At 39.3% G+C, this 10,533-nt stretch overlaps 1 protein-coding gene across 4 annotated transcripts in view; it reads left to right on the forward strand.

Annotated features, from left to right (window-relative positions):
• The window catches only part of AKAP10 (A-kinase anchoring protein 10), an 80,530-nt gene extending 71,292 nt beyond the window's left edge, over positions 1–9,238 (forward strand). For all 4 annotated transcript variants that reach the window (XM_082705756.1, XM_082705757.1, XM_082705755.1 and 1 more), the window contains one exon: positions 7,413–9,238. In XM_082705756.1, coding sequence (XP_082561882.1) covers positions 7,413–7,459 — 47 coding nt within the window. In that variant the 3' untranslated portion in view covers positions 7,460–9,238. The remainder of the gene's footprint in view (positions 1–7,412) is intronic.
• Positions 9,239–10,533: the final 1,295 nt, after the last annotated feature.

Consider the following 10,533-nt stretch of genomic DNA (forward strand, 5'->3'; position numbering starts at 1 on the left):
CTTACTGACCGGTGTGGATAGATCTCATAATGTACAAGACATTGAGTAGTGTCCTCAGAAACATCCCTTAATACTGGAGCTAAATTAGCCTTAGAGTAAAACATTTAACCAAGCCTAAAAGCAACTTTGGAAAGGATCAGAACAAAGGCCAATCCTTTAAAGGAACACAGTAAAGTTCAGCACTCAATAGTGTAAAAATAACAGTGTCTGCCACCCACTGCATTACTGGGTATGCAAGGAAGCAGAAAAACTTGACCCACAATCAGGAGAAGACACAATCTGTAGAAACCACACCCTAAAAAAAAAAATACTGAGTACAAAAGAACTCAAGAAAAGGGGGGAAAGAGAAGAAAGACTCTAGTGGGACAAATGAAAGACAAATAGCAAGATAGCAGGTTTAAATTAAATAATATAAATTGCCATGTTAAATGCAAATGATCTAAATAGTCTAGTTAAAACAGATTATCTGATTAGATAGTGGCAGAACCTACTTCGATGCTATCTATAAGAAGCTGACTTTAAATATAAATATAAATATAAAGGCTAAAAGTAAAAGAATGGGAAAGATGTACAATGCAGACATTATCCAAAGTAATTTGGACTGTGGCACCTGGGTGGCTCAGTGGGTTAAGCCTCTGTCTTCAGCTCAGGTCATGATCTCAGGGTCCTGGGATGGAGCCCCACATTGGGCTCTCTGTTCAGTGGGGAGTCTGCTTCCCTCTCTCTATCTCTGCCTGCCTCTCTGCCTACTTGTGATCTCTTTGTCAAATAAATAAACTCTTTAAAAAAAAAGTAATTTGGGGCGCCTCAGTGGCTCATTGGGTTAAAGCCTCTGCCTTCAGCTCAGGTCATGATCCCAGAGTCCTGGGATCGAGCCCCACTTCGGTCTCTCTGCTCAGCAGAGAGCCTGCTTCCTCCTCTCTCTCTGCCTGCCTCTCTGCCTACTTGTGATCTCTGTCTGTCAAATAAATAAATAAAATCTTTTAAAAAAAAAAGTAAGACTGCATGTATTACTACAAGTCAGAGTAAACTTCAAATCAAGGAATATTATCAGGCAAAAAGAAAGACATTTTATATGATAAAAAGATCAGTTCATCAAGAAGACATCAAGAATCCTAAATGTTATGCATTTAATAATAGATTGAAAACACACAAAGCAAAAACTGCTAGAACTACAAGGAAAATACACAAATCCATAGTGGATAATGTCTCAGTAATGAATAGAACAGCGCCATCAACCAGCTTAACTCAAGGGACACATATAGACTGTGCATTCAGCAGATACTCTTTTGGCCTGCAAATACAACATTTATCAAGATATACTATATTCTGGGCCATAAAACAATTTTCAGTAAATTATAAGGATTGAAATCATACAGTCTATTTTCTTACCACAAAGGAATTACACAAGAAGTCAGTTACAGGAGGATATGTGGGAAATCCCCCAAGTATTTGGAAATTAAATAGCATACTTCTTAGTCTTCCATTGGTCAAAGAAGAAATCAAAATAGAAGTTAGAAAATACTTTGGACTGAATTAAAATGAAAACAACAGTATTTGTAGACCTCTGCTAAAGCAGTCCTTAGAAGGAAATTTATAGCATTAAATGTTTATATTAGACAAAAAAAAAGTTTTCAATCTTCTGTCTTAAACTAGGGAATGAGTAAATTAAACCCAAAGAAGGAAGTATTAAAGATAAAAGTGAATATGGGGTGTACTTGGGTGACTTAGTTAAGCATCCGAATCTTTTTTGTTTGTTTGTTTTAAGATTTTTTATTTCTTTGAGAGAGGGAACACAAGCATGGGGAGTGGGAGAGGGAGCAGGGAGCCTAATGCGGGGCTCAAACCCAGGACTCTGGGATATGACCTGAGCCGAAGGCAGGCGCTTAACAACTGAGCCATCCAGGCGCCCCAACCATCTGACTCTTGATCTCAGTTCAGGATCCTCAGGGTCATGAGTTCAAGCCCCATGTTGGGCTTTAAAAAAAAAAAAGAATATGAGTTACATAGATAATAGAGAAAAATCAAAAGCTGGCTCTTTAAAAAGACCAATTACATTCATAGACCTTTACCAAGACTGGGGTGGGGAGGGAGAAGAGATTAGATAGGAATTACCAATACCAGGATTGAAAAAGGGGACATCACTGCAGATGCTAAATTTACTAGAATGGTAATAGTAGAATCTTATGAATGACTTTATGCTAATAAATTCAACAGCCTGAATGAGATGGAGAAATTCCTTGAAATACATAAATTACCAAAGCTCACTCAAGAAGAAATAGGTAGTCTGAATAATACTGTGTCTGCTAAATTGAATTTGAGGAATTACTATCCAAAATATATACGTACTTGAATAGAAAAAAAGATTTTGAATTTAAAAATGGGCAAAAGACCTGGAAAGACCTTTTTCCAAAGACCTACAAATGGCCAAAAGGTACATGAAAAGGTGCTTGATATCACAAATCATTAGTGACGTAGAAATTATAACCACAGTAAACTATCACTTCATACCTTTTAGGATAACTGTTACCAAAAAGACAAGCAATAACAAGTGTCGACAAGGATGTAAGAAAAAGTAACCCTTGTTCAGTGTTGGTGGGAATGGAAATTGGTACAGGCACCTTGGAAAATAGTATGGGGAGTCCTCAAAGAATTAAAAATAGAACTACTGTATAGATCCAGCAGTCCTACTCTGGGTATATATTTGAAGAAAGTGAAATTATTACCTCAAAAAGATACCTGTACCCCCTGTTTATGTTGACTACACAATTTATAATAGCCAGGTGTTACATAGAAATAACCCAAGTGGCACTGTTGTGACCGTTGAATGCATCAAGAAAATTTACCCATTTAAAAAAAATGAAATCCTGACGTTTGTGACAATATGGATGGGCCTTGAGGACATTATGCCTAGTGAGATAAGTCAGACATAGACAAATACTGTATGATTTCACTTGCATGTGGAATCTAAAAAAGTTCAGCTCGTAGAAACAGAGTAAAATAGTAGTTACCAGGGACTGGGGATTAGGAGAAATGAAGAGATGTTGGTCAGAGGATACAAACTTCCAGTTAGAAAATGGATTAGTTCTGGAGATCTAATGCATAGCGTGGGGACTCTAGTTAGTATTGTATTATATACTTGGAAGTTGCTAATGCAATCGATCTTAAGTATTCTTAGTATTTTTTAAAAAGGTATTTATGTGAGGTGAAGGATGTATTAATCTTCTTGTGATGATATTTCACAAAATATATATTTATCTGATTATCACATTATACACCTTAAACTTACACGGTATTATGTCAGTCATAACAATGAAATTGGGGGGTGGGAGAGAGAACATCAGGTTCCTTCCCACAAAGAAAGTTCCAGGCCTAGATGGAATTTAAAGAAGAAATAATACTGATTCTAGACAAAGTTCTAGAAAATTGAAGAAGAGGTAATATTTCCCAACACACTGTATTAAGCTAGCATTACCTTAACACCAAAGATATTACAAGAAAAGAAAACTACAAGCTAGTGTCTCTCTCGAACATACATGCAAAATCCTTAACAAAAATACAAGAAGGGGTGCCTAGGTGGTTTAGCTGGCTGTATCTTACTCTTGGTTTTGGCCCAGAATCATGAGATTGAGCCCTGCATCAGGCTGCACACTTAGCAGGGAGGCTGCTTGAGATCTCTCCCGCTAGTGCCCTCAAATTAGTAAGTAAATAAATACAAGGAACCCAGTCATCAGTATATAAAAAGGATAATACATCATAACAAGTGGGGGGTACCCCAGGAGAGCAGGTTTGCTTTGATAGTTGAAAATCAGTTGCTGGGATGCCTGGGTGGCTCAGTTGGCTAAGCATCTTGAGTTCAGCTCAGGTCGTGATCTCAGGGTCCTAGAATCAAGCCCCACATTGAGCTCTGCGCTCAGCATGGACTCTGCTTGTCCCTCTCTCTGTCCCTCCGTCCACCGACTCATGCTCACTTTCTCTTTCTCTTTCTCTCTCCAGAATAAATAAATAAAATCTTTTTTTTTTTAAAGGAAAAAATTGGAGTTATTCATCATAAAAAGAAAAACCTATGATCATCTCAGTAGATGAAGAAAAAGAATTTGACAGAATTCAACCACTGGCAATAAAACTCTCAGGAAACTAGGAACAGAATAGAAGAACCCCGTTAACCTGATAAAACTCACAGCTAAAATCACGTGTAATGGGGAAAGACTGCATAATTCTAGGAAGAAGGCAAGGACACTTGCACTGGAAGTCCTAGCCAGTGCAAAAAGGCAAAAAAGAAAAGGCCTGTAAATTGTAACGGAAGGAGTTAAACTGGTTTTCTTTGCAGAAGACCTTATCATTCATGTAGACATTCCTAAGGTTGCTTTATCCAGTATGGTTGTGACTAGCCATGTATGCACAATACAGAACATTTCTGTTGTCACAGAAAGGTCTTTTGGACAGTAGTATTTTAAGGAGTCTATAAAAAAAAAAGGGTTAGGCCTAAGTTTAGCAATACTAAATGTTATAAGGTTAATATATAAAAATTAAGTACATTTCTATATAGCAGCAATTAACAGTCAGAAATTGAAATTTAAAAAAGGTTACAATCTACAGTAGCATCCTAAAACATAAAATTCTAAGAATATATTTACCAAAATGTCTGTACGGTTTATACGATATAAACTGTAACTGAGCAGAATTAAATATTTAAATAAATCAAGAGACAAATGTTGTTAAGGTGCTGGTTTTCCCCAGGATGATGGTGGTAGTGGTGATGTTTGAGGCGTATAGCTGACTTACATTATGTTAGTTTTGGGTCTACAACTTAGGGATTTGATATTTATATACATTGCAAAATGATCTCAAATTTTTTTTCTTGTGATGAGAACTTTTAAGTTCTAGCAACTTTCAAATATGTTATACAGTATTGACTCTCCATGCCGTACAAGATATCCAAGATTCAGTACAATCACAATAAAAATTCCAGCAGGGTGTTTTGTAGAAGTTGACCAGTTGACAAGCTGATTATAAAACATAACTGGAAGATTTAAAGAAACTAGAATGACAGACATATGGGGCGGGAGGGCAGAGAAAAGTTGGAAGACTAACAGTACGTGGACACATTTACTATTAAGCTGCACAATCAGGGCGGAGTGATATCAGCATAAGGGTAGACACAGAGAATACAGAAGTAGACCCAAATATATAGAGTCAGTTGGTTTTTGACATACATGCCAAGGTAGTCAGTGATAAAAAGCTAGTCTTTTCTGGTTTACGGTACTGGGACATCAAGATATATGTATGGGAGGAAAATGAACCTTCTTCCTCATAGCACACGAGAACCCACTCAAAATGGATCATAGACCTAAATGTCAGAGCTAAAAACTAAAATCCATGGTTTGGGATTAGGCAGAGATTTCTTAGACATAGGAAGCATGAGCTATAAAGGAGAAAAATCGATAAATTGATCTTTATCCAAAGTAGAAACCTGTGCTTGTCAAAAGACCCTGTAAAGAAAATGAAAAGGCAAATTACAGACTGGGAGATGATATTTGCAGAACAACTTTTCTGAGAAAGGGGTTGTATTCAGAATATCCACAAGCTAATATTCTGTTTCTCTACAGCTTCACCAGCTGGTTCTAGTTGGGTGTGTGAGAGCCATGCAAGTGACCTTCAGAAAGTTGAGGGCTGCCGTGTGGCATACCCTGCCTCCCTCCCCACCTCCTCCGACACCCAGTCCTCTCTTCAAGCCAGACATTCCCAGTTTCTTCAGCAATTTTTCTTTATCTGACTGGAGTTGATTCACAGAGATTTAAGCCAATAGGAGAATTTCTGTTCCTGTTCCTTATGAAGGCAGGAAACTACTACTCTGTTACTTGCATTAGCAGAAATTGGGAATCAGAATTAAGATGTTCAGATGACATCTCATGGAACCCACAGTGGTTCTGAGGGCTTGTGTTTAGACAGGCCCGGCAGACCCCTTTCTCTGCCTCTGTTTGCTCGGAGAACTGTCCTTACCAGAGCTTGGTTTGATTTTGAACTTTGCACTGAGCTGATTCACACCAACTTTCTGTTCACTTTTGCAGATTCTACCCTCGTTTCTGTTTAAGGGTGATAATTTTTATCTATATTTATCTTCACTGGCTCAGGCAAACCTAAAATAGCAAAGAGCAAGATCAAGGTGTATGAAGTTGTGATTCCCCATTATCTTTGAGGATGAAATGTTTAACAATACGAAAAATGTCCTTTTAGGCACCATTTTAGAAAGTAGATATTTAAAATGAAGGCTTTTTATTTGAGTTGTATGTTCAGATTTTATTATCATGTGCTTTTTATTTTTAGGATATACAGATACATTTTGCTGTATTTTGGTTTTTTTAAGCTTGCTAGCCTTTCTCTTTGGCTGGCTAAGATACCTATCCTGCCTGTCCTTAGGGATCTGCGGTGTGTTGGTATGGAAGAAGTGCTGAGCTAAACAGAACTTGTTTGTTCCACTTTTAATGAACATATGTGACCTTTTGCAAGTTATTTTCCTTTTCCAAGTCTTAGTTCCTCATCAGTAGATGAGAGAAATTGAATAAGACAGTCTCATAAGATCTCCTTCTGAGTCTCATTCCATGATTTTATGAAAGTAAGACATCCTACTTCCATGAAAGATTACCCAGCCTCTCTAGCCCATGTTGAAGCCTCTCTTTGAATGTTTACTTTACGCTGGTCTATAGAATGTACTTAGGCATTTAATATAAACTACCTCACAGCATTTCTGAATTGTTGCATGTGTATATGTCCCAAGGACCTTGTCTTCTGGGATGTTTTTTTTCTTCCCAGTGCTGTGAGTAAAGGGGTCTCCACCTCAGGAACCTGGTGGGGAGAAATCAGAGGGGTTTTTTTTCTTTCCAAAGGTATTGGAGTATTTTATATTATGGCTCTCCTGATATTGTGATATGAGATACCAGGATATTTCCTGATATTATGGCTGTCCTGATCTCCCACTCCCCTGTGGATTGTCATTTAAGTCATTTTGGGTTTGTCCCTGTTACAAACAGTACTTCAGTGAATGTGTGTGCATATAAATCTTTGCCCTCTCTTATGAGCATGGTGCACGGTTAATTCCTAGAAGGCAAATTACTCTGTCAAAGACTAGATGTTTCCTTCTACTATCTATTGCCAAAAGGGAAAGATAAAAGCGGACCTGGGTGCCAGTCCTTGTTATCTTAGGGTGAGCTGCTTGACCTTTTTAAGCTTCTGTTCATTCATATGTAAATGAAATAGTTACAGCATTTTACCTCAGGATTGTAGTCAGATCCTCACTGTCAAAAGCGCTGGTATGTAGTAAACACTAAGTGCTGGATAACCTTAATCTGTCATGATAATATGTCCCTGGTTATAAAAATGCACCTTAACCTTTTTCTTTCTCCTTTTTTCAGCTATGACTCAAGACCTGAGAGAAAGGAAATCTGCCTTTGAAAAATAAGAGAACTTTTTTGCTCTGGTTGGATTCTTCAACACAGCCAATGAAAACAAAGCACTGTATTTCTTTTCACTGATATATCACTATTGTTCCCAAGAAAGACTGGCAGACAATCCTAGACTTCCATCCTAAGCAGAGTGACATGTAGACATATTTGCTGCACATGATGTTCACACAGTGAAAGTCATAAAGAGACAAAGTGGTATTGTTTACATTACTAGAAAATTAATAGCTTTCCAATGGCAATAACCCATTTATGAACGAGTTTTAGTCCACTGGAATAGACAGGGACCACATACTGTGGGAGGCAGATAAGCGTAGAGCTGATACGTGATTGACACACATTCTGTAGCTGTGACCCATCCCTACAAGTATCCTAAAGCAGGTGCCGGAAGTGCTTTGCTTTGGCCTGAGCAGACAGGTGAGTCAGCCCCTCCGAGAGCCAGGCAGCTCAGAGTGGCGGTGTGGTGCTAGTGGATTGTTTTCCTCCAGCAGACCGGGGTGAGGGCTCCCTGGTGGTCTTCCTTCACAGAGGCATTAATTTGGAAGGAGGCTAGCTGACTGGTCGAGTCTTGGTGACATTGTCCTTCCCTTAGGTGACAGTGTGCAATTTTCCATTTTAATTGCTCCTCAGATGCGGTGTACTGCAAACCAGTCTCCCCTGCTAACAAAAAGATGAGCCTCCTTTACTTTGAGCACGAAGACTTGCTCTTCTAGAATGCTCTGCTCCAAGTTACTTAGCTTTCCCTTCAGAATACATGAGGAAAAGGAGCAGGAGTAACAATCACTCCAGTTTCCCCCTGTGATACCTTGGACAAAATGTTTATTCCCAGATTGTATGGGTTTTGTTTTGTTTTTTTCTTTCTTTCTTTCTTTCTTTTTTTTTTTTTAAGATTGGCAAGCGAGGTTTGGGGGGCGGGGCAGGAAAAGCACTTGATCTTGGCTGCCTCCCCTTTTTGCTGTGAGCTGGGAAGTGTGCACGTGGTGGCCTTTTCTCTTTCTGTCTCTAGGAGAGCAGGAGACTCCCTCACTGCACTTCCCTCGGTCAGCTACTGGGTGCGGGGCTCGCTGCCATCAGCAGGGCCGCCCCACTGGCGAGCACACTCCACGGGCCTGCAGTGCCCACGCCTCCTCACCATGTGTGACTGAGGAGGACGAACGTTCTCTTAGGTGTTACTGCTTTTGCTCAGACTTTGCAAAAAAAGAAAAAAAGAAAAAAAGAAATTATATATATATATATAAGTATATAATTATTAATCACCTCTGTCCTTGAGAAAGTCTTGAATGAATAGAGAATTTATTCCATTGCAATATTTGATTGTATAGAGGCACACTGTTTCATCAACAGAAGAAGCAAAAAGGCTGTGTATAAGTTTTTGGTACTATGTACCACCTCTGTTATTCTTCTAAAGCAAAGTATTCATGTACTTAAACCATATTCTATTTAATTGTGTTTGATTTGAAAATATATATATATGAGAATTATATTTAAAATTGTGTCAACTTTCTGCTTTCAGGGCATTTATGGCTCTTTTACTGAAATGTGTTGATTCTTCCAAATATTTCCATTTGCTCTACAAAAACCCAGACATAAGCCACTCCTGGACTTAATCTTGTGTTTGGAGTGTACGGCATAGACCCTGAGGTTTTATTAGGTGTATTTGCTGTGATTAACTTATTTTGTTCCTTTAACAAAATATTTCCATCCTTTCATTTTGCTTCAACCTTTAAGTAACAGAAAAGCAATATAAAGGTCATAGAATAAAATGTGGTTTTGGGTGACTCTTGCTGCCTCTGCATGTTTTGGAATAACAATTTCTCTAAGACCCTAGGCTATTGAAACTTGTGCTTTTAGTTACTATATAGTAATTTCTTCGTATACATTTTGTGCTTCTGAGCTAGAGATGGTCTGTTGTCATAAGGTTCTTAAAAGAGGAGAACAGCAAGTTGGAGACTTCATTACCTTCTTCTGCCCCACCTGCTGTGGGACACAGAGCAGATTGTGGCCTGAAGTTATTAGCCAGATTTAATATTTGATCGGAAGTAGATCTTTGTACTTAAGTTAAAATTGGAATTGGATTCAGTGTGACCTTGAGCACCACTGTGTTCCAGGCTCTGTGCAGTGCACCCACAAAATACGATTCCTCGGCAGGATTTTCATAGGCTCAAGGAATCTGTTAACATCCATCTTTAAGGTGTTGCTGACACCAACCCAGATTGTTAGAACAAATGTTAGTGCAGAAGCGGTACCTTTGTAACTTGCCATGTCTTCATCTCTCCTATAAGATTTGACGAAAGTAAAAAGCAAACATCAACCAAGTCCAGCAAAGAGCAATAAAAACAGGGAGCAACGTTTTGTAACATTTCCATCTGGGGTTTCAGTTTTCGGTAGAGCTTCATGAAATGTTAGTAGTGCACGTGTTTGGAATTGGTCAGCAGGAACTTGGAGGGGAAGGTATCATAGGCTTCGTAGGCAGTTACAGACTGTGTTGTTTTAAGTACCAGCAGCTAAGCCCCTGCCGGGCAGCAGACCTCTCTCTCTTTGCTGACACTGGGGGCGCCTGCCTGACTCAGGCTGCCGCTGCCCTCATTCCGTACAGGAAAGGGGACCATGTCTGTACCCAGGGACATTTCCCTTCCCTTCCCCCCCCTCCACCAATTGATGAGACCAGCGTCGAACTTCTCATCCAGACAGGCCCAAGACACTTCTTTATCTTAAGAATTTTGCAAGGGGAAGGAGAGAGACCCTTTGGGATTGCAGCTTGTGCAGGGCCCTTAAGAAAGTCGGGACCCGTGAGCTGCCCTGCACAGGCAAGCATAGAGGTTTAGAAGTAGAAAGAGAGAACCATGAGTGCAAGCAAATCAGATCGGCTACTTCAGTAGCCTCGAGGCCTTCATGGGTTTCTGGATCTGTTTTCCCTCCTTCCTCTGGACCCTGTTCATCCCTCAGGTATCCTTAGAATGCCTCTTGGGTTTTCAAAAACCAGTCCGAAGTGACTTTTTATTACATGCAACCGAAAGGACCTTGACTAAAGTACTACCAGACTGCTCTAATTAACTCATGATCGTGTGTCCTC

Source organism: Mustela nivalis, assembly GCF_964662115.1.
Source record: "Mustela nivalis genome assembly, chromosome: 17".
NCBI classification, from domain to species: Eukaryota; Metazoa; Chordata; class Mammalia; order Carnivora; family Mustelidae; genus Mustela; species Mustela nivalis.